Consider the following 25,274-nt stretch of genomic DNA (forward strand, 5'->3'; position numbering starts at 1 on the left):
CAAGATCAAAGCACTCCATCATTTTGGGGATAAGGAAATAAAGAAATACCTGGAAAGTTATTACACAGGTTTCTTTAATTCATTAACATTGCTAAGAAATGGGACACGATACATAAATTCCCAACCAACCATTACCTCAAAAATTACAGAGGCAGATCAAAATCACGAGTAACTGTTCTAAATTATCATAACTACGCGCTTAACCCACAAGGGTCATACAGCAACATTTCTAAATGGATGAGAATTATATTATACATGTCAGTTTTAATTCCCCAGAACCCATGTTGTACCCGGGTGATAGTAATTCCAGTTCTGCTGGAAGGAAGTCCTCAAACCTCCGTAGCTACTGAACTCATAAAGGAATTCTCGATAATCCTCATTACCCTATTGAAGTCTCTCAGCCTAGGCTGACTTTGTTTTTACCTGTGATGAAATGACTTGGAAACATCTATCTTCTGAAAAAAAAAAAAAAACGGAACGGGTGGGGTCTGAACCAATGACGCGTCCTAAAATTCCAGAACATGGGTTCAAACCTCACCCGTTCTGTGGTTTGTTTGTAATTGTATTGTTATGATTTTGTGAGTCATCGAGCTTCTGTTCCACAAGTCTCATTAAGAATAAAGCAGAGTAGCTGCAGTGGGTGTACCTAATTTTGGTTGAATAAAAAAAGTGCTCAACTGAATTTCTTTTCTCTGGTTTTTCTTTGTATACTTTCCTTTTCTTTATCAGGCGGTTTGCTACGTCCTATTCCCAACAACCCGTAAATAAAAATGATGTTTTACTACCTCACATTGTCCCCAGCCTATCACATCTTTTTTTTACTACCTCACATTGTCCCCAGCCTATCACATCTTTTTTTTACTACCTCATATTGTACCCAGCCTATCACATCTTTTTTTTACTACCTCATATTGTCCCCAGCCTATCACATCTTTTTTTTACTACCTCATATTGTACCCAGCCTATCATCTTTTTTAACTACCTCACATTGTCCCCAGCCTATCACATCTTTTTTTTACTACCTCATATTGTACCCAGCCTATCATCTTTTTTAACTACCTCACATTGTCCCCAGCCTATCACATCTTTTTTTTACTACCTCACATTGTCCCCAGCCTATCACATCTTTTTTTTACTACCTCATATTGTACCCAGCCTATCATCTTTTTTAACTACCTCACATTGTCCCCAGCCTATCACATCTTTTTTTTACTACCTCATATTGTCCCCAGCCTATCACATCTTTTTTTTACTACCTCATATTGTACCCAGCCTATCATCTTTTTTAACTACCTCACATTGTCCCCAGCCTATCACATCTTTTTTTTACTACCTCATATTGTCCCCAGCCTATCATCTTTTTTAACTACCTCACATTGTCCCCAGCCTATCACATCTTTTTTTTACTACCTCATATTGTACCCAGCCTATCACATCTTTTTTTTACTACCTCATATTGTACCCAGCCTATCATCTTTTTTAACTACCTCACATTGTCCCCAGCCTATCACATCTTTTTTTTACTACCTCATATTGTCCCCAGCCTATCATCTTTTTTAACTACCTCACATTGTCCCCAGCCTATCACATCTTTTTTTTACTACCTCATATTGTACCCAGCCTATCACATCTTTTTTTTACTACCTCATATTGTCCCCAGCCTATCACATCTTTTTTAACTACCTCACATTGTCCCCAGCCTATCACATCTTTTTTTTACTACCTCATATTGTACCCAGCCTATCACATCTTTTTTTTACTACCTCATATTGTACCCAGCCTATCACATCTTTTTTTTACTACCTCATATTGTACCCAGCCTATCACATCTTTTTTTTACTACTTCATATTGTACACAGCCTATCACATCTTTTTACTGCCTTACATTATCTCCACCCTATCACATTCTTTTGACAATCTTACACTGTCCCCAGCCTATCACATCTTTTTGACAATCTTACACTGTCCCCAGCCTATCACATCTTTTTGACAATCTTACACTGTCCCCAGCCTATTAATCTTGATGTTATACTACCTTACACAGTCCCCAGTCTATCACATCATTTCTCCCATGCCAAGAAAGGGGCTCCTAACTAGAACTTACACAAACTATCGTTGACTCCTAACTACATTATCTTCCGAGTAATGTTCCCACACATTAAGAGCCATGTATACACAAGGGCAAGATATCAAATTACATATAGCCTGAAAATGGTATGCACTTCCCGCAGCCTGATACTCAATGTCACTGTTATTAAAATTAAAACCGTAAGGAGATGAAGATTGAGACACTTATGCAACATATGGGAATCTTTATTGAGGAAACGTTTCGCCACACAGTGGGTTCATCAGTCCAATACAAAGTAGAAATGATGAATGGTTTTGAAAACCGACAACTTGGAGAATTGAGACACTTATGCAACATGTGGGAATCTTTACTGAAGGAACGTTTCGCCACACAGTGGCTTCATCAGTCCAATGCAAAGCAGAAATGGGTAAGGAGAGGAGGAGTATGAGGTAATCAGTCCCTCAACCTGGAATCGATGTGTTCAGTCCATCACTTGCAGGAAGTACAGCATAGGGCCAGAGAGGTGGCTTATATACAAAGACTTCAACGGTTGTCCAACCTTAGGACGACGACCTACTTACATTAGTGGCAGGTCCCACTGTGGTCCCGCCTCCTCCTGCTTCGACTCATCTGACTGCAGTATATAAGCCACCTCTCTGGCCCTATGCTGTACATTCTACAAGATTGATGGACTGAACACATCGACTCCAGGCTGAGGGACCGATTACCTCAAACTACTCCTCTCCTTACACATTTCTACTTTGTATTGGACTGATAAAGCCACTATGCGGCGAAACGTTTCCTCAATAAAGATTCCCATATGTTGCATCAGTGTCTCAATCTTCAACTTGTCGGTTTTCAAAACCATTCGTCACAACCGTAAGGAGACGCTAAACCCATAGGACTGATACAGTGTCTCCTTGAGGGCTAAAAGTATTAAACGTTCAATCAGCATTATTTATAAATGATCAGCCTACACCAGAGAATGTGTTCTTACAATTTACTGCACCTTTAGTCACACTAACATTTAAATACGAGTAAGAACTAAACGTTACTTTTCGCTAGCACAGGGTAATACCTGACGCCACTATATAAGCTACAATCTTACTACCTGTGCTTCTGATTTTTCAAAACTACGGTGCTCTTCACCAACTCTAAGGCTGAGGGACTGATTACCTCATCTTCTGTACATAGTTCTACAATCTTCACATTATGTCCTTTTATTGTATTGATAAAGCCACTGGATGGCGAAACGTCTACAAATAAAGATACCCAGATGTTGCACATGTGTTTAATTCTGTACTTGGGGTATGTCGTACTATAGCCACATCCTTAAGTGTCCCTACCATCGGTATTTAGTTGCTGTTGTTACATTTATTTATATGCTAAAGATAGGACACTACAAGTGCAGATCTGCTCCTGTATTGCACGAAATATTTTGTAGCAGAAAGCTTGGTACTAGAGCGTGTGGTTGAAGGTGGTGGTGTTGAGGGCCGCCAAGTTCTGCCTTACACTCGATGCTGATGGTAACTTAAGTTGCAGGACGATGACGAAGTAGGATAACACCGCCCCCACCACCTGCAACACAAACATGACTAATAGTCACCACCACCTGCAACACAAACATAACAAACAGTCACCACCACCTGCAACACAAACATAACAAATAGTCACCACCACCTGCAACACAAACATAACTAACAGTCACCACCACCTGCAACACAAACTTAGCAAATAAAGCCATCACCAGCGTGGAGACAATCCATAATAAAACACGTAAATAAACTCTAATGAATTAGGAAGTTCACCAACAGGTTGGTACTAGCACGGGGAGCAAATTCTATTGTCATGGCTGGTAGCATTTTGGAGAGTTAACACACACAAATGAGTACTTAAAACGTCAGGAAACGTTTCTATATGTTAGTGAAAAGCAGTACTGGAACGGACTGGGAAAGTTAGTGAAGAGCAGTACTGGAACGGACTGGGAAAGTTAGTGAAGAACAGTACTGGAACGGACTTAGAAAGTTAGTGAAGAACAGTACTGGAACGGGCTGGGAAAGTTAGTGAAGAACAGTACTGGAAAGGACTAGGAAAGTTAGTGAAGAACAGTACTGGAACGGACTAGGAAAGTTAGTCAAGAACAGTACTGGAACGGACTGGGAAAGTTAGTGAAGAACAGTACTGGAACGGACTTAGAAAGTTAGTGAAGAACAGTACTGGAACGGGCTGGGAAAGTTAGTGAAGAACAGTACTGGAAAGGACTAGGAAAGTTAGTGAAGAACAGTACTGGAACGGACTAGGAAAGTTAGTGAAGAACAGTACTGGAACGGACTGGGAAAGTTAGTGAAGAGCAGTACTGGAACGGACTGGGAAAGTTAGTGAAGAACAGTACTGGAACAGACTGGAAAAGTTAGTGAAGAACAGTACTGGAACGGACTGGGAAAGTTAGTGAAGAGCAGTACTGTAACGGACTAGGAAAGTTAGCGAAGAACAGTACTGGAACAGACTGGGAAAGTTAGTGAAGAACAGTACTGGAACGGACTGGGAAAGTTAGTGAAGAGCAGTACTGGAACGGACTAGGAAAGTTAGTGAAGAACAGTACTGGAACGGACTGGGAAAGTTAGTGAAGAGCAGTACTGGAACGGACTGGGAAAGTTAGTGAAGAACAGTACTGGAACGGACTGGGAAAGTTAGTGAAGAACAGTACTGGAACGGACTAGGAAAGTTAGTGAAGAACAGTACTGGAACGGACTAGGAAAGTTAGTGAAGAGCAGTACTGGAACGGACTAGGAAAGTTAGTGAAGAGCAGTACTGGAACGGACTAGGAAAGTTAGTGAAGAACAGTACTGGAACGGACTGGGAAAGTTAGTGAAGAGCAGTACTGGAACAGAGTAGGAAAGTTAGTGAAGAACAGTACTGGAACGGACTAGGAAAGTTAGTGAAGAACAGTACTGGAACGGACTAGGAAAGTTAGTGAAGAGCAGTACTGGAACGGACTAGGAAAGTTGGTGAAGAGCAGTACTAGAACGGACTAGGAAAGTTAGTGAAGAACAGTACTGGAACGGACTAGGAAAGTTAGTGAAGAGCAGTACTGGAACGGACTGGGAAAGTTAGCGAAGAGCAGTAGTGAAACGGACTGGGAAAGTTAGTGAAGAACAGTACTGGAACAGACTGGGAAAGTTAGTGAAGAACAGTACTGGAACAGACTGGGAAAGTTAGTGAAGAACAGTACTGGAACAGACTGGGAAAGTTAGTGAAGAACAGTACTGAAACGGACTGGGAAAGTTAGTGAAGAACAGTACTGGAACAGACTGGGAAAGTTAGTGAAGAACAGTACTGGAACGGACTGGGAAGACACTAATACTGCAGAAGAAAAATGTTCCATCCTGTAAAAAAAAAATAAAAGTTCACGTAGGCCAACTTAAAATTTAGAGGCTGGCCCAAGAGCTTTAGCTCAACACTAACTCTTGCTGGATAACTATGCAGGGTGACGCCAACTGTATTCAGTGATGATACAGACATGACAGTTGGGCTCACTTGTACTCTGTGATGATACAGACTTTGCCTGGGAGGTTGACATGCACCATGTGATGTACTTTGCCTGGGAGGTTGACATGTACCATGTGATGATGTACTTTGCCTGGGAGGTTGACATGTACCATGTGATGATGTACTTTGCCTGGGAGGTTGACATGTACCATGTGATGATGTACTTTGCCTGGGAGGTTGACATGTACTGTGTGATGTACATAGTCTGGGAGGTTGATATGTACTGTGTGATGTACTTTGCCTGGAGGACTGACATGTACTCAGTGATTACGTACTTTGTCTGGGGGCTGACACGTACTCAGTTTTGCCGAAAGTGCCGGTATGTACTCACGGTGATGATAAAGGGCCTGTTAATAGTGAAGAACCGGCCTCCGCTGATGCAAATGGGAGACGACGTCAGCGCCACTGTCAGCTCCCCAAACTATGAAATGTAAACAAGTGCATTATATTTCCTGCCTCTCCCCTCGCCATAAACATACAATATACACCACACAGTGTATGTGAAAGATGCTATACACCAAACAGCTCTCGACTCACGTGGAATTTATCCTTGTCTGAGGCGGTGTAAGGTAGGCCATGACGGAGGACATCCACGCACCTCTCAGCCTATGGAAGTAAAATACACTAGTATATAAACTCATTATACAACTGTATAACTTCATTATACATCCGCATAAACTCTTCATTATTAAGGTCAGAAAGTGTCAGTCAGCATTATCTCAGGCAAGCCAAGTGCAAAATCATACTTGTATTAACATACAACGGAAATGACAGGAGGTTATATGCAGCAGAAAGTTATCATACCTGGAGGGTGTTCCGGGGGTCAACGCCCCCGCGGCCCGGTCCGTGACCAGGCCTCGTGGTTGATCAGGACCTGATCAACCAGGCTGTTACTGCCGGTCGCACGTAGACTAACGTACGAACCACAGCCCGGCTGATCAGGTACTGACTTTAGGTGCCTGTCCAGTTCCTTCTTGAAGACAGCCAGGGGTCTATTGGTAATTCCCCTTATGTATGCTGGGAGGCAGTTGAGCAGTTTATTTCTACATGTACAAGGTATACAGACCATAGTTGACATCAATGACATACTACTACGTATATAGAAAGCCGTTTGTTATGCTGAGCATTTCTGGCAAATTAGATCAATTTTGTCCCAGGATGCGACCCACACCAGTCCACTAACACCCTCTCACACCTTGGACCAAGAGCCCTTCACCAGGACCAAGGTACGTATCCACTAAAGAGAGACAAAGCTCGGTGAAGGTTCGTAACACAAGTTAAACGGGAGATATTGCATAATTATATTCAACACAAGCGCTAAGCCCATATGTATTAATTTTACCCCCAACGAATAAGAAAATACTGGACAGCCTGGGAAAATTAATAATATACATATTGAACACCGGCTTCCAGGATGAGGGACTGATTACTTTGTCTTCCACTCTCTTTCCTGTATGGTTCTGCAAGGCTTAGGGACTGATTACATTGTCTTCACTGTCTTCTGTGTATAGTTCTACAAGGCTTAGAAACTGATTACCTTGTCTTCCACTGTCTTCTGTGTATAGTTCTGCAAGGCTCAGGGACTGATTACCTTGTCTTCCACTGTCTTCTGTGTATAGTTCTGCAAGGCTCAGGGACTGATTACCTTGTCTTCCACTGTCTTCTGTGTATAGTTCTGCAAGGCTCAGGGACTGATTACCTTGTCTTCCACTGTCTTCTGTGTATAGTTCTACAAGGCTCAGGGACTGATTACCTTAGTTTCTACTGTCTTCATATATCCCCTCGGTATTGAATTGAAAAAGCCACAGGTGGGCGAAATGTCGTCCAATAAAAATACCGAGGTGTTGTACATGTGTCAAATTTCTCACCTCACGAATAATGTAGTTAATTAACTGTTTAAACTGATTTAGATCACGTAGAAACTAATGATTATTGAAGTGTTTCAGAATACTATGTACTTAAAGATAATTAACATACATTCACGTCAAACTGTCAGGAAATATATAATAAACTGCACTGATTGTTAAAATTTCTGAAACATACAAGTCACAATATATATACACGAAGAGGTGTATTCGTCTCGATGTATACTAGTATACACAGAGAGTTTATATTAATCCCTATCAGAGGAATGAAATATTCTTGACTGGTAGCGAAAAGATTACGGGCAGCCTTAATGGCCATAGTGTAGTCAATAGGCTTGACCCCCCCCCCCCCCCACCATTAAACCAACAAGGAATCTATTTTGGGTTTGTGTTGATAAAACTAGACTTGGCAGCCTGCTCATGTACCGTGTGTGTGAAGGGTTCTTGATCCAAGGAACTGTTGCTACCAATCATTTGAGCATAAACATTAGGATGTTGGGGCCCAGTTCCTAGGCCTACTTTCGTGCCTACGTAATTTTTTTGACTACCACTCACACTGTGGGTATAAGGTGACTACCACCCACACTGTGGGTATAAGGTGACTACCACCCACACTGTGGGTATAAGGTGACTACCACTCACACTGTGGGTATAAGGTGACTACCACTCACACTGTGGGTATAAGGTGACTACCACCCACACTGTGGGTATAAGGTGACTACCACTCACACTGTGGGTATAAGGTGACTACCACCCACACTGTGGGTATAAGGTGACTACCACCCACACTGTGGGTATAAGGTGACTACCACTCACACTGTGGGTATAAGGTGACTACCACCCACACTGTGGGTATAAGGTGACTACCACCCACACTGTGGGTATAAGGTGACTACCACCCACACCGTGGGTATAAGGTGACTACCACCCACACTGGGTATAAGGTGACTACCACCCACACTGTGGGTATAAGGTGACTACCACCCACACTGTGGGTATAAGGTGATTACCACCCACACTGTGGGTATAAGGTGACTACCACCCACACTGTGGGTATAAGGTGACTACCACCCAGACTGTGGGTATAAGGTGACTACCACCCACACTGTGGGTATAAGGTGACTACCACCCACACTGTGGGTATAAGGTGACTACCACCCACACTGTGGGTATAAGGTGACTACCATCCACACCGTGGGTATAAGGTGACTACCACCCACACTGTGGGTATAAGGTGACTACCACCCACCCTGTGGGTATAAGGTGACTACCATCCACACTGTGGGTATAAGGTGACTACCACCCACACTGTGGGTATAAGGTGACTACCACCCACACTGTGGGTATAAGGTGACTACCACCCACACTGTGGGTATAAGGTGACTACCATCCACATCATAGATACGGAGTGGCTTCTCCCACATCATGGGTATGGGGTGACTACCATTCACAGGATGGGTATGGGGTGACTAACGCCAACAGGATGGGTATGGGGTGACTAACGCCAACAGGATGGGTATGGGGTGACTAACGCCAACAGGATGGGTATGGGGTGACTAACGCCAACAGGATGCATATGGGGTGACTAACGTCCACAAGATGGGTATGGGGTGATTAACGCCCACAGGATGGGCATGAGGTGACTACCGCTCACAGGATGGGTATGGGGTGACTAACGCCAACAGGATGGGTATGAGGTGACTAACGCCAACAGGATGGGTATGGGGTAACTAACGCCAACAGGATGGGTATGGGGTGACTAACGCCAACAGGATGGGTATGGAGTGACTAATACTGGATGGTATTTTCTGCATTAACAAAACGGCAAGTAAATTCAACAGTATGTATCAGCAACAGGAGCAGCAACAGTAAGAGTGTTAGCAACAGGAACATCAACAGTAAAAGTGTTAGCAACAGGAACATCAACAGTAAGAATGTTAATAACAGGAACATCAACAGTAAAAGTGCTAGCAACAGGAACATCAACAGTAAAAGTGTTAGCAACAGGAACATCAACAGTAAGAATGTCAATAACAGGAACATCAACAGTAAAAGTGCTAGCAACAGGAACATCAACAGTAAGAATGTTAATAACAGGAACATCAACAGTAAAAGTGCTAGCAACAATAACATCAACAGTAAGAGTGTTAGCAACAGCGTAACAGTAAAATATTACCAGGAGGAGTACAACAGTGTCAGTAACAGGGACGTGGGAGTACATGTACGTGCTAGTATGTACATGGGAAAAACACATAACAGAGGACTTGGAAGTCCACACCGAGGATATCTGTTGAGAAAAACTAACTACTATTTAGGTTAAGAACTATCATGTATTATCTAGGTCAAGGATAGAAAAGCAGAAGGCTCACTCCCCATCCTCCACTTGCTCTGGTAACTGCCAGCATGAAAATAAGAGGGAAAAATATACCATACCAGCAACAGGAACATTAACGGTAAGTGTGCAGCAACAGGAACATTAACGGTAAGTGTGCAGCAACAGGAACATTAACAGTAAGTGTGTAGCAACAGGAACATTAACAGTGTGTGCAGCAACAGGAACATTAACAGTAAGTGTGCAGCAACAGGAACATTAACAGTAAGTGTGCAGCAACAGGAACATTAACAGTAAGTGTGCAGCAACAGGAACATTAACAGTAAGTGTGCAGCAACATTAACAGTAAGTGTGCAGCAACAGGAAATTAACAGTAAGTGTGCAACAACGGGAACATTAAGTGTGCAGCAACAGGAAATTAACAGTAAGTGTGCAACAACGTAAGTGTGCAACTACGTAGAAATTTATATCTGTTTAAATCTACGACTTTTTAACAATTACAAGCATAAACGCTAAATTAACATCAGCACAGTAACAACACAAGAACAAGAAGTCACAATACCGTGACTGGAACAATACACAAATGACCCGCACATAGGATGTAGAGAAGCTTACGACGACGCTCGGGCCCGACTTGGACATTAACAAGTCACACTGACAGAAGAGATGGTAAGGTTTGTCAGTAAACAGGACAAGTGTTTCCTGACGCGGGTCTTAGTCATATGATGATTATTATTATTATTATTAAATATTAGCCGGTATTCTCCCGGCCCGGGCCTTTTCCAAGTGGTGGCCCGGCCTTGGCTCCCTCTTTAGGGAGTGTCTGAGACCTAAGTCTCCCATGGGAGGAGGAACAAGTACCTCCTCATCTTTGGGACCAACTGTCCCCAGGCCTAGCCACAAGCTAGGCCTCTCTGGTCTACCATCCCCGCCACAAGGGGGCAAATGGGAATGACAGTCTTATGAGCTAAAGGCTCGGGCTCAGGCACCTACCCTACCCTAGAAGGGTTAGGCATGGTGTCGATCTCATATGATGACCCACAGCTGGAGCTTTTAGTTATCTGACTGAGGACTTCCACTGGCTTACCCCCTCCCCACCACTTTACAAATCATGGTTATGATTATAACCATTATTCTCTATTAAACAGAATTTAGCGAGTGAGCAGCATATACAGGCGAGAAGGACTTTGGTGGGAGAGAGGAAGCAAAAGTAGTAGTAATGCTGGTAGTGGAAGTAGTAGTAGTAGTGGTAATGCTAGTAGTAGTGGTAATGCTAGTAGTAGTTGTAATGCTAGTAGTAGTGGTAATGCTAGTAGTGGTAATGCTAGTAGTAGTAGTAGTAGTGGTAATGCTAGTAGTAGTGGTAATGCTAGTAGTAGTAGTAGTAGTGGTGGTGGTAATGCTAGTAGTAGTAGTAGTAGTAGTTAGTAGTAGTAGTAGTTAGTAGTAGTAGTACTAGTAGTAGTTAGTAGTAGTAGTAGTGGTTGTAGAAAGTAGGGGTTGTAGTGTTTAGCTACAATAGAAAGGAGAGTGAAGGAATGCAAAATTAGTAATAGTAGTAGAAAAGGTAGAAGCAGTGAGATTTCGTTCGGATTTTTAACCCCGGAGGGTTAGCCACCCAGGATATCCCAAGAAAGTCAGTGTATCATCGAGGACTGTCTGTCTTTTTTCCATTGTGGTCCTTCAATTTGCCCCCAGGATGCGACCCACACCAATCAACTAACACCCAGGTACATACTTGCTGCTAGGTGAACATGACAGGTGTAAGGAAACGCGTCGAAATGCTTCTACCCCGCCGGGAATCGAACCAGGGCCCTCCGTGTGTGAAGCGAGAGCTTTGCCAGCCAGGCCACGGGGGTCACCAGTAAAGGAGTGGTAACAGTAATGGTATCAGTAATGAATATATTAAGTAAAGCAGATGACGCAGGACCCAGCAAAGCCTAGCCAGTCATAAATTACACTCATTCAAGTTATTCTTCCTCTTATTTATCAGTATTGTCAACGATAAAACTTAATCATCAAGCATTGTATAAGGATGATTTTTTCCACGGTATACAACTAACCTGTAATCATGTCCCAACTATAATTCTAAAGAATTATCCCATAAATTATAGCTACCATCGACCAAGAGTCTTTGTGTCTGCCTCGCTAAGTGAGAGGTGATTATCCTCTTCGAATGATTTAATTAACTTCGGGCATCAATACATTACATGCAGTTTAACTGACAATTACACTCTGGAGTCTCGCTGTCTCGGAATTTCTTTTACATATGTGAGATAATAGCTTCGGAAAACGTGAATTGAAAAGTCGGCTAAAGTAGTGGATGACGGCACACTGGCTGGTCGTCGAGCGAGCAAAATGAAAATGGATGCCATACTTCATAATATATAATCTATAATGGACACATCATCGCTTTGTATTGTACAGTATTGATCGTCGCAGGATAATTCATACGAACGCCCAATTACTTACTACAAATTATACTTTTTTGGTAATATATTTGAGATATTTAGTAACGAAAATTAAAAAAAACTTGTTTCACAGTCACTAAGATGTATTGAAAGTATAGAAAACTCATAAATAAATGAATGGAAAAACAGATCTTCCAATGGCTGCATGATCATTGGTAGATTAACAAAGTGTAAAAATGAGAAAACTGTCTAAGGAGAAGATATTTCAGTTTCTGTGTCCACAACACTGCAAGATGACCTGGGTTCAGTCACTCCGAAAATTAAAAAAAAAAAATGGAACATTTCTCCAACTGCGCACATCGTATGAGCATTTCTCTGATTCCTGTAATAATTATTTTAACGCAGTGTAACTCTGGGGGTAAAAATTTCTGTGTAATGTTATGCTTTTGGTAGATAGCGATGACAGTCCTGTACAAGAAGAAGCACTATCATATTCTGTCTATCAACCTGTCTTTATGTAGATATTTCGCTGTCACGACAACGTGTCATATTCTATCTACATTACAATCTTAATATTTCTCTGTCACGACAAGGATTCTACCACTCATTCCTCTTACACTTCAACCTAGATACACTGATGACGGTGAAGGGCTCTTGATCTAAGGATCTGAGGTATCCTCCACATCTTTGGATCGAATCTGGAAGCCTCGCTAATCGCCGTAACCGACACAATACAACGTAACACTGGAAACCACAAAATTTCTAAAATATTAGCATACATGATAATCAAGCAGGCAAAGCAGCACCTGCCCAGCAACACAGGAGTCACATGAAGTCATCAATTAACCCGTCCTCATCCCAACATGACATTCTTCAGGTCACCATGCGTCACTCACACCTCATTCTCCGCCTATATATAATGCCTTTCTACCTCTGTATTTTAGAAGTGATCAAGGTCGCAGGATCGAAACGTTTTCTAATAAATATGTCGTTTGTTTACGTGTTTTTCTAATCCATTTATGGTGTTGCCTACGCTACTATGTCCCAGGAATCACTCAGACTCAGTAACTTATAGGGTTTATGAAGTTTCTCTGTAACATAATAATGAAGGAACACTTCCATAGGCCTTCTGGTCCATGTTAGACAGCTCTAACTCACACCCACTGATGTACCAGTCCAGTTTAAAACTACTCAAAGTTATCGTCTCAATGATGCTACCTGGGAGTTTATTCTACTCATCTACAACTTTACTGCCAAACCAGTACTTACCTACATCTTTTATAAATCCACTACTGAGTCCTATTATGGTTATAGTTTCATCACGTCAGTTATATACGCTTTATTTATTCCTGCTTTACATCTGTATAATTCTTTAATTATTATTATTATAATCAAGAGGGAGCGCTAAACCCATAGGATTATGCAGCGCCGGTGGGGGAGATGTGGAAAGTATTCAGGCTTAATTCAGGGAACTGGAGCACAGATCCAATTCCCAAGATCAAGAGCCCCTCACCAATGTCAAAGAACCTTCCTTGAGGGGAATTCTTTAATAAATCCTTTATTCTATGCCTTCCTGAGAATGCAGGTTTAGTACCTTAAGCCTATCTACATGGGATTTTTATGTTCAGAGACTCAAATAACAGATAATTCACATTACAAAATAAATATGACTGCTGTGTAGCGGGACGGAATTAAAATACTTTTTGATTATATTAAAGTTCATTGTCCATAGTTACATGACTCATCAGGTTGTGGAACATGCCCTTCTCTGCCAGCTGCACGTCACTCCTTCCATCTTATCTCCTGATATTGTATCACAAACCCCTCGCTATTGTTTTCTGGCAGGATATATAGGCTCTTCTTTGAGGACCAGGTGCCGCTAGTGTTTGTTTATATTCATCACTTCCGCCATATTGTTTGTTAATATTCATCACTGCCGCCATATTGTTTATTTATATTCATCACTGATGCCATATTGTTAATATTCATAATTGTCCCCCATATTGTTTGTTTATATCACTGCTGTCATCTTGTTTGTTTACATTCATCACATCTTGTTTGCTTATATTCATCACTTACGCCATATTGTTTGTTTATATTCATCACTATGCCACCATATTGCTTATAGTCATTACTATAACCGCATTGTTTGTTTATATCCATCACTATGCCACCATATTGTTTATAGTCATTACTATAACCATATTGTTTGTTTATATTCATCACTGCCGCCATTTTGTTTGTTTATATTCATCACTTTGCCACCATATTGTTTGTTTACATCTTAAACCTTGTAGCCGCCATATCTTGCGTTTACATAGAAGCTGCGGCATTGTTTTAATATTAAAGTAGTTGAGAAGCTATAGGATATAAGTGTTTGTTCGACATTATGGAGGGGGAGGAGAATGGAATATTGGCTTCGTTTCTAGCGCCCAAGAACGCCATTGATTTGCAGATAGGGGGAGAACAGCGGCCGGTGGTCCTTCAAGGTTAATTTTTCGAACCTCTGGCTTAATCATAGGTGTAGCTCCCCTCCACACAATGGTTTCCCCCGCCTCAACACCTCTGGCTTCCTTCACCCCACACATCTGACTCACCCATGCTCCTGCCCCCATTACTTACCATACCCATTACCATCAGATATAACAACGGTGTTAAATCTAGATGTCTTTCAGTCACTATGTGACTTTGAAAAAGGCAAATTGGCCTCCACATAGCCCCCAATTTGAACCTTGTACCAAGTAAGGTACACCAATTTTAAGGCTTTGAGCTGACCGGATTGGAGTATTCAGTCACATAATATATTTTTTTCAGTTTCTACATTAAAGTTGACAGTGACACCTAGATAGTCCAAAATGAATATAAGCTTGTCTGTAAGATAAATTAGTGAGGTTAGAAGCCGACCATAGTAGGAATTTTCCACAGAAACTAATTTACATAATAAAAATGGCAAACTGGACTTATAGATCACAAAATGGAGGTGATGCTTCCTTTGAGAAAAACACCAGTATAGAACACAATATTTTTTAAAGGGGGTAGACGTAGGTAAGCCAGTGGAAGGCCTCGGTCAGATGACCAAAAGCAGATGACCAAAAGCTCCAGCTGTGGGTCATCATATGACTAAGACCAGCGTCAGGAAACACTTGATCTGTTTCCTGAGAAACCTTACCTAAACTAACACGCCAGTGCTAAAAGTTTAATGACAACAAGAAGAGATCTCTAATAATCGCACTGAATTCAATACTATAAAGTTCCTCAACTCTTAATAAATTGGCAAATTTGCATGCCTTTCATAAAATACATGTCATTAAAGACTGAAGCCACTCAGAAGAGGCATACATAAGTTATCTCACGGAATAATTCCATACTATTTTAAAACTAGATTTGGTAAACTGGCACCCACACCCTAGCACCAATCCTAGCTAGAATAAAAAGGCACAATACCGTGAATGGAACACTACGCAGCTATGATGACGGATGGGTCGTGGGGGCGGAGTCGTAGAGGTGTGGGAGTGAGTTGTAGGCAGTGTGGTTAAAACTTCCATACAAAGCTGTTATCACATTCATGGGGAAGCTAAACGCATAGGAGTCATGCACCGCTTGGAATGGGAAGATAGCTCCAATTCCTTTAATCAAGAGCCCTTCACCGGCATCAAGGCACGACCTTAGAAGAGAGTGAACAAGGGTAGAGGACTCACCTCTTCACACACTCTGCTAGCTTTGAGGGAAACCAGAAAAAAGACGATGCAGGTCTGGCTGATGATGATGGCTTGCCAAATTGCCTCGTGCCCATAGTACCCAGTGCCCACACCTATACGGTAGGCTACTAAGTACAGCTCCAGACACAGTGTCACCACCTGTGGGCATAAACATACCATAACTACTTCATTGTAAAACTATATCTCTGCAATTGCTGGGAACACAAGAAAAATTTTTGTAATTGCCTATTTGTAACTCAAGGACCAGAGCTATGCTTATCTTGTCCGTCTTCAATACTTATACTCTGATCATATAATTTTCACCACTTGCGGTAGTTATAGCACTTAACAGATTTTTTTGTAATTCAGTCATTGACATATCACTCCGTGGAGAAAAAAATCACAGTAGCTCTTCTGCTCCATTTTTTTTTCTCAGTTGATAAGTGTGGCCTCTTGTTACCTTTGATCCAGGTACGAAAAAATTATCTTTATCTAATGTTTCGTGTTTTTTGATGACTTTATATGTGGCTAACATCCTTTCTTCCTGTCAGCCAGCGTATGCATCTTTAATGGTTTCAATCTTAAAGCATAACGCAGTTATTTAATTCTGGTAACGATTTTGTAGTTCTGGGTCTTATTAAGTTAGGTTAGGTAAGGTTACTTTAGGTTAGGTTAGGTTACGTAAGGTTACTTTAGGTTAGGTTAAGTTACTTTAGGTTAGGTTAGGTAAGGTTACTTTAGGTTAGGTTAGGTTACTTTAGGGTAGGTTAAGTTACTTTAGGTTAGGTTGGGTTACTTTAGGTTAGGTTAAGGTACTTTAGGTTAGGTTACTTTAGGTTAAGTTAAGTTACTTTAGGTTAGGTGAAGTTACTTTAGGTTAGGTTGGGTTACTTTAGGTTAGGTAAGGTTACTTTAGGTTAGGTTAGGTAAGTTACTTTAGGTTAGGTTAGGTTACTTTAGGTTAGGTTACTTTAGGTTAGGTTAGGTAAGGTTACTTTAGGTTAGGTTAGGTTACTTTAGGTTAGGTTAGGTAAGGTTACTTTAGGTTAGGTTAGGTTACTTTAGGTTAGGTTAGGTTACTTTAGGTTAGGTTACTTTAGGTTAGGTTAGGTAAGGTTACTTTAGGTTAGATTAGGTTACTTTAGGTTAGGTAAGGTTACTTTAGGTTAGGTTACTTTAAGTTAGGTTAGGTTAGGCTACTTTAGGTTATGTTGGGTTACTTTAGGTTAGGTTAGGTAAGGTTACTTTAGGTTAGGTTAGGTTACTTCAGGTTAGGTAAGGTTACTTTAGGTTAGGTTAGGTTACTTTAGGTTAGGTTAGGTTACTTTAGGTTAGGTTAGGTTACTTTAGGTTAGGTTAGGTTACTTTAGGTTAGGTTAGGTTACTTTAGGTTAGGCTGGGTTATATAGGTTAGGTTAGGTAAGGTTACTTTAGGTTAGGTTAGGTTACTTTAGGTTAGGTTACTTTAGGGTAGGTTACTTTAGGTTAGGTTAGGTAAGGTTACTTTAGGTTATGTTGGGTTACTTTAGGTTAGGTTAGGTTAGGTAAGGTTACTTTAGGTTAGGTTAGGTTGCTTTAGGTTAGGTTAGGTTACTTTAGGTTAGGTTCGGTTACTTTAGGCTAGGTTTGGTTACTTTAAATTAGGTTTGGTTACTTTAGGTTAAGTTTGTCAGGAAACAGGACAAGTGTTTCCTGACGTGGGTCTTAGTCATATGATTACCCACAGCTGCAGTTTCTGGTCATCTGACAGAGGCCTTCCACTGGCTTACCCGTCCACCACTTTAAAAATTAAGGTTATAATTATAATAATTTTCTCTACCTTTTCTTGATGTTATCTAACTATCCGCGTATTTATTTAACGTGTGGGACACCACACCACCACTGCATAATAATAAATTTAATTTGGCATGATACAAGGTTGTACAAAGGAATATAATAGTTGGGTGTACATGCCAAAAGCCCCTTTGTATGCAGAGCATGAAAGTTAAGACACTTGTGCAACATCTGGTTATCTTTATTGCAGACGTTTCGCCATCCAGTGGCTTTATCAATACAAATTCTTGGACATAATTAGAAAACAGAAGAACTATATACAAAAGATGAGGTAATCAGTCCCTCAGCCTTGGAGCTGGTGTTTACAGCACCGTAGTTGTAGAGATTCTGAAGCACAGGTAAGGAGACTGGCGCTTATATAAGCATCAGCGAAGAGGGACGTGTAGCAGACGAGGACATGGTCACTGGTAGGTGGGATTCCCCAGTGGAAGTGGGTCCTTCCCAAATTGATGGGCTAGTTGTAGAAGTCGTGAAGAAAGTCATGTAGATGTCCTCTGAATCAAGATACCATGATGTTGCAGTGCCTGACAAGTTGTGCAAGACAGGCCCCTCAAGGAAGGTTCCTTGATGTTGGTGAGGGGCTCTTGATTTAGGGAATTGGATCTGTGCTCCAGTTCCCCGAATTAAGCCTGAATGCCTTCCACATCCCCCCCCCCCAGGCGCTGTATAATCCTCCGGGTTTAGCGCTTCCCCCTTGATTATAATAATAATAATGTGCAAGACAGGTATGCAGAGCATTTCGGGCATATTTCAGTATTGGCCTAATATAGGTTATTAATAAATTTTTAGCATTTATCCATTCATATAATCAATATACTTTAAGCCGTTTTAATATTCTCTAGAGTGTCACATGAGTTTCTCACAACTTTGTTTATAGGGTTACCAGATTACTAGGTTCATTTCTCTGACATTTTCGAGCAGCGCTGTATAGCCCTTGTGGCTTAGCGCTTCTTTTTGATTATAATAATAATCTGACATTTTCGATAATTTATAATAATCTGAATTTTTCCTGGGGTCTGATGTTACTCACTTCCATTTCTATTAAATATCCTTTATCTACATTATATTCCATCGTCTATCTGTCACTTTATTTACTCAGTTTATCCTAGTCATCACGAAAAAAATCATACCGTCTTTTTTTATTATTGATGGGACGTAATATTTTTATTTCCTGTGCAAATATATTCTTGTGTTTCTTATTCCTTCTGGTAAATCACTTACATAATTTAAAAACATCATTAGGGCACCCCACTTGTGGTCACCAGTTGTTAGTGAAGGCAGTGTTGGTGAAGGCTGCTAGAGAAGGCAGTGTTGGTGAAGGCAGTGTTGGTGAAGGCAGTGTTGGTGAAGGCTGCTAGAGAAGGCAGTGTTGGTGAAGGCAGTGTTGGTGAAGGCAGTGTAGGTGAAGGCTGTTAGTGAAGGCAGTGTTGGTGAAGGCAGTGTTGGGGAAGGCTGTGTTAGAGAAGGCAGTGTTGGTGAAGGCTGTGTTGGTGAAGGCTGTGTTAGTGAAGGCTGTGTTGGTGAAGGCTGTGTTAGTGAAGGCAGTGTTGGTGAAGGCAGTGTTGGTGAAGGCAGTGTTGGTGAAGGCAGTGTTGGTGAAGGTAGTGTTGGTGAAGGCTGTGTTAGTGAAGGCAGTGTTGGTGAAGGCAGTGTTGGTGAAAGCAGTGTTGGTGAAGGCAGTGTTAGTGAAGGCAGTGTTGGTGAAGGCTGTGTTAGTGAAGGCAGTGTTGGTGAAGGCAGTGTTGAAGGCTGTGTTGGTGAAGGCTGTGTTAGTGAAGGCAGTGTTGGTGAAGGCTGTGTTAGTGAAGGCAGTGTTGGTGAAGGCAGTGTTGGTGAAGGCGGTGTTGGTGAAGGCTGTGTTAGTGAAGGCAGTGTTGGTGAAGGCAGTGTTGGTGAAGGCTGTTAGTGAAGGCAGTGTTGGTGAAGGCAGTGTTGATGAAGGCTGTGTTAGTGAAGGCAGTGTTGCTGAAGGCAGTGTTGGTGAAGGCTGTGTTAGTGAAGGCAGTGTTGGTGAAGGCAGTGTTGGTGAAGGCTGTTAGTGAAGGCAGTGTTGGTGAAGGCAGTGTTGGTGAAGGCAGTGTTGGTGAAGGCTGTGTTAGTGAAGGCAGTGTTGGTGAAGGCAGTGTTGGTGAAGGCAGTGTTGGTGAAGGCTGTGTTAGTGAGGGCAGTGTTGCTGAAGGCAGTGTTGGTGAAGGCTGTGTTGGTGAAGGCTGTTAGCGAAGGCTGTGTTGGTGAAGGCTGTGTTGGTGAAGGCTGTGTTGGTGAAGGCTGTGTTGGTGAAGGCTGTGTTGGCGAAGGCCGTGTTGGTGAAGGCTGTGTTAGTGAAGGCTGTGTTGGTGAAGGCAGTGTTAGTGAAGGGAGTGTAGGTGAAGGCTGTGTTGGTGAAGGCTGTGTTGGTGAAGGCTGTGTTGGTGAAGGCTGTGTTGGCGAAGGCCGTGTTGGTGAAGGCTGTGTTAGTGAAGGCTGTGTTGGTGAAGGCTGTGTTAGTGAAGGCAGTGTAGGTGAAGGCTGTGTTGGTGAAGGCTGTGTTAGTGAAGGCAGTGTTGGTGAAGGCTGTGCTGGTGAAGGTTGTGTTAGTGAAGGCTGTGTTAGTGAAGGCTGTGCTGGTGAAGGTTGTGTTAGTGAAGGCTGTGTTAGTGAAGGCTGTGTTAGTGAAGGTTGTGTTAGTGAAGGCAGTGTTGGTGAAGGCTGTGTTAGTGAAGGCTGTGTTGGTGAAGGCTGTGTTAGTGAAGGCAGTGTTGGTGAAGGCTGTGTTAGTGAAGGTTGTGTTGGTGAAGGCTGTGTTAGTGAAGGGAGTGTAGGTGAAGGCTGTGTTGGTGAAGGCTGTGTTAGTGAAGGCAGTGTTGGTGAAGGCTGTGCTGGTGAAGGCTGTGTTGGTGAAGGCTGTGTTAATGAAGGCTGTCTTAGTGAAGGCTGTGTTAGTGAAGGCAGTGTTGGTGAAGGCTGTGCTGGTGAAGGCTGTGTTGGTGAAGGCTGTCTTAGTGAAGGCTGTGTTAGTGAAGGCAGTGTTGGTGAAGGCTGTGCTGGTGAAGGCTGTGTTGGTGAAGGCTGTGTTAATGAAGGCTGTGTTAGTGAAGGCTGTGTTAGTGAAGGCAGTGTTGGTGAAGGCTGTGTTAGTGAAGGCTGTGTTGGTGAAGGCTGTGTTAGTGAAGGCAGTGTAGGTGAAGGCTGTGTTGGTGAAGGTTGTGTTAGTGAAGGCAGTGTTGGTGAAGGCTGTGCTGGTGAAGGCTGTGTTGGTGAAGGCTGTGTTAGTGAAGGCTGTGTTAGTGAAGGCTGTGTTAGTGAAGGCAGTATTGGTGAAGGCTGTTACCGAAGGCTGTGTTGGTGAAGGCTGTATTAGTGAAGGCTGTGTTGGTGAAGGCTGTGTTAGTGAAGGGAATGTAGGTGAAGGCTGTGTTGGTGAAGGCTGTGTTAGTGAAGGCAGTGTTGGTGAAGGCTGTGTTGGTGAAGGCTGTGTTGGTAAAGGCTGTGCTGGTGAAGGCTGTGTTGGTGAAGGCAGTGTTGGTGAAGGCGGTTAGTGGAGGCAGCGTTGGTGGAAGCAGTGTAGTGGAGGCAGTGTTGGTGGAGGTAGTTTTGGTGAAAGTGGTGGAGAGAGAGAGAGAGGAGCTTACCTGTGTAGCATAAAAACACTGGAGCGTGGAGGAGAAGATTGTCTCAGTCTTGCGCACCATCATCACCACCTGGCAGTGACTCTGTACCAGCTGGTCCAGCTGCACCACCTGGCAGGAGCTGTGCTGTTCCAGATGGTCCAGGCCAGCGTCCTGCCATGCCACTATCGCACACAACTCATTAACAAAAAATATTAACTGATGTACAAAAATTACTTATCCAAACAAGATGTAATTATATTTAACTCCCCATATAAGATTTACCATGGAGAGTGTGAGAGAGTTGGTTCCTCCATCCCTCTAGGACGTTGTGTAGCATATGACAGATGGACACGAAGAGGAAGAGTGAACCTTTGTAGACCATGTAGAGGTGACAGACTACAAGCGCCACCACCACACGCACCACCTGTCGACATATTTGTCACTGTTAAGCACCGTACCTGTCATCATCACACCTGTTACTAGTAACTAACCAACTTGTCATTACAAACTTTATTTCTATAATGTAGAGTACAGAATAGTATACAATTAGTGATTAGCACATGTAGTTACTTTATAGAACCCCCCCCCCTGTTTGCAAAGCATTACGGTTACCAGCAGCCTAATTGGTTTAGATATAGAACTCTCATTAGTATACGGAGGATCGAGCCTTCACAACTCCATGCGCTGATCAATTGGTTTATTTATTTTAAAGCCTATCTACTATGCTTGACCGGTGTGTACAGGTGACTGCACGTCACCTGTACACACCGGTCAAGCATACTTTGATAATTACAAACTGGGATTAATGTAGACTCAGTGTACAGTCTGCTTGCCCACACAGGTTTAGTGCTTCACTTCAGTGATAATAAAGGAACTATAACGGACGAACATGGGTGAAAATAAAAGTTATAGGATCAATAAATAATGATGGATCAGTAAAGAAGGGACAGTAATATAATTATGAAGGAGGGACAGTAATATAATTATGAAAGAGGGACAGTAATAAAGTTTACACAGGGAAGTACTTTCACCGCCACTGCAAGGTAAACAATGTCAAACCAACAACGGACACCCAAGCCTCACTTTACGGGACACATTATTGACCAATGTTCCCTGCGAACCTCTTTTGCCCCTGCTCACCCCACCCCCCTTCCTCTCTCTCTCTCTTACCTGGACGGCAAGGGTCTCCTGGGCAAGCCACTGAGGAGACACGAGAAACAGGACTTGGGTCAGGAGATCAACAATTCCCATAAGCATGTCCGATGGGCCAAGAACTGCCACAACCAACACTGCGAAGACGAAGGCGTAGAGGAAGATAGCGTAGACGCAGGAGGCGAACCTGAGCCTCCTGGTGGGGTCGAGGGAGGTGCGGGCGCTGAACATTTGCCACAGGTTGAGGAAATTACACAGGGAGCGCCCCAGAATGATGACATTGATGACTTCAACCCAGGCATTCAGGAGACATCCGACGATAATGACGACGCCCATCAGTTCCAGTTCGTGGTTGCCAGACTCCTGCAGGAACTGCGACTGCACGAACACCCTCACAATACCGACAGAGGTGGAGACAAGAAGGGCGCAAAGCCACAGGAACACTCCTATGGTGTGGAGGCCAGCCCAACTACGCCAGTTAAGAACATATCGGTGGGTATCGCTGTTGTAGCTGTAAGGCACGATGCCCAGCAGGCTAAGTGTTATCCTGATGAGCAGAAGCGGCCGGTGCAGTAGGTCCTTCTCCTTAGTCTCCTCCTCGTCTCCTCCGCCTTCCCCCGCCAGATCTCTGCCCACTGTCCACAGTCCCTGCGGTTGGAGTGCCGTCCCCGGCGCCGCAAGCGGCTTAGTTTTGCCCCAACACCTCGGCATCGCTAACACAGCAACAATCAACACCAGTGTGAGACTGAGAATAGTGAGGCGTGCTCCCCCTCGACCCCTCCAACACACCTCCCACACCTGTACCTGCTGCTGCTGATACTGCTTCCTTGCTGCTTTAATTAAACTTACGTTGTTGCTACCGTTGCTACAGCTTTTGCTATTAGATGCTGCTACTACTGTTGCTGTTCTTGCTGCTGTTACTGTTGTTGCTGCTGCTGCTACTATTGTTCCTGGAGTTTACCTGGAGAGAGTTCCGGGGATCAACGCCCCCGCGGCCCGGTCTGTGACCAGGCCTCATGGTGGATCAGAGCCTGATCAACCAGGCTGTTACTGCTGGCTGCACGCAATCCAACGTACGAGCCACAGCCCGGCTGGTCAGGTACCGACTTTAGGTGCTTGTCGAGCGCCTGCTTGAAGACTGCCAGGGGTCTATTGGTAATTCCCCTTATGTATGCTGGGAGGCAGTTGAACAGTCTCGGGCCCCTGACACTTATTGTATTGTCTCTTAACGTGCTAGTGACACCCCTGCTTTTCATTGGGGGGATGTTGCATCGTCTGCCAAGTCTTTTGCTTTCGTTGTGAGTGATTTTCGTGTGCAAGTTCGGTACTAATCCCTCTAGGATTTTCCAGGTGTATATAATCATGTATCTCTCCCGCCTGCGTTCCAGGGAATACAGGTTCAAGAACCTCAAGCACTCCCAGTAATTGAGGTGTTTTATCTCCGTTATGCGCGCCGTGAAGGTTCTCTGTACATTTTCTAGGTCAGCAATTTCACCTGCCTTGAAAGGTGCTGTTAGTGTGCAGCAATATTCCAGCCTAAATAGAAGAAGCGACCTAAAGAGTGTCATCATGGGCTTGGCATCCCTAGTTTTGAAGGTTCTCATTATCCATCCTGCTAACACTTCTACTAACACTTCTGCTACAACTACTGATGGTGCTGCTGTTACTTTTGCTACTTTTCCCTTTTTTGTTCCGTTGTATTTGAGTTAGTAAGTAAGTAAGTAAGTAAGTTTATTCAGGTATACACAAATACAGTTACATAGAATTATCATACATAGCAGCATATATGTAGAGAACCTAGGATAACCCAAAAAAGTCAGACAGAGTGACTTATTTCCATTGGGGTCATCATATGACTAAAACCTGCGTAAGAAAACACTCGTCCTGTTTCCTGACGAAACTTAACAAACCTAACCTATCACTCCTGAAGTATTCACCTTATTAACTAGTGTTTGATTCATTCAGTGAAGACTAGGTCCAGTGTGGCTGGCTTATCTTCTCAACTCGCCAAACGGAGGGTTCAAACTCAAGGCAAGCCACTGCAGAAATTAGCAGGTCAGTGCGTTATCCATTGTACCATACCAGGAGCACACTACACCATACTGCCTGGCATGGTACAGTGGACAGCGCTCTGGCCTGCTAGGAAAATTTTAAGATTGGTTCTCCATGGGTTCATAACCTCCATTTTGTGAGTTGTTTATAATCATACTATTACAATTTCGCGATTTTTCTCTCAATCTTGTTTCTATTATATATTTTCTCATAAAGTTTTCCCAGATTTAATCCATTATTTTCAACTCATAGAACAGGCAAGATCCGAACCCATACCAAGCTAGTTTTAAAATCAGCAAACTAGTGTTCTAACAGAATCTATTATCTTTTTCAAACCCCAGTGTAGGTCCCAGTTCTCAAATTATGTGACACTTAATGTAACAGTGATGTAACGCCCTTCATGTATGTTCTCCTTTCCATTATATGACTAAATTACCCATTTAAATATTTGATATAAGACATCCCCCCAAAAGTCCTATTGTTATTTTAACAAAGTTTGTTCTTTATATAATATAACACACAATTCCACGGGAATATACCTCCTTATTTCACTATCTTAACCTAAAGGTGTATATATGTATGCTGAGAGACTGTTGTAAAAGAGACTGCGAGAATAATTGTGTCCCGTGGCTCAGTTGGTAGCACGCTAAGCTTATATACTGATTATCTGTGGTTCGATCTTGGCACGGGTGGGACTGTTAATAATATCTTTATTTACAACAAG

General features: G+C 42.8%; 1 protein-coding gene across 1 annotated transcript; it reads right to left on the bottom strand.

Moving 5' to 3' along the window:
* Window positions 1–437: 437 nt before the first annotated feature.
* LOC128698515 (uncharacterized) lies at window positions 438–23,409 on the bottom strand. The gene is made up of 7 exons (XM_053790772.2): window positions 22,517–23,409; window positions 21,629–21,770; window positions 21,368–21,528; window positions 15,924–16,082; window positions 6,155–6,223; window positions 5,949–6,038; window positions 438–3,646 (listed from the first exon to the last, which is right to left on the bottom strand). Exons 1-7 carry the CDS (start codon window positions 23,207–23,209, stop codon window positions 3,527–3,529), a joined length of 1,434 nt encoding a protein of 477 aa, XP_053646747.2. The 5' UTR covers window positions 23,210–23,409; the 3' UTR covers window positions 438–3,526.
* Window positions 23,410–25,274: the final 1,865 nt, after the last annotated feature.

The sequence above is a fragment of the Cherax quadricarinatus genome, chromosome 88 (genome assembly GCF_038502225.1).
Source record: "Cherax quadricarinatus isolate ZL_2023a chromosome 88, ASM3850222v1, whole genome shotgun sequence".
Classification (NCBI taxonomy): domain Eukaryota; kingdom Metazoa; phylum Arthropoda; class Malacostraca; order Decapoda; family Parastacidae; genus Cherax; species Cherax quadricarinatus.

What these genes read in the sequence shown, in the direction of transcription:
- LOC128698515 (XM_053790772.2), bottom strand. Translation starts at nt 23,209, where the DNA reads ATGCCGAGGTGTTGGGGCAAAACTAAGCCGCTTGCGGCGCCGGGGACG. An exon ending in ACTCTCTCACACTCTCCATG is followed by an intron (nt 21,529 to 21,628) that starts GTAAATCTTATA and finishes TGTGTGCGATAG; the next exon opens with TGGCATGGCAGGACGCTGGC. An exon ending in ACAGGCCCTTTATCATCACC is followed by an intron (nt 3,647 to 5,948) that starts GTGAGTACATAC and finishes TTTGTGTTGCAG; the next exon opens with GTGGTGGGGGCGGTGTTATC.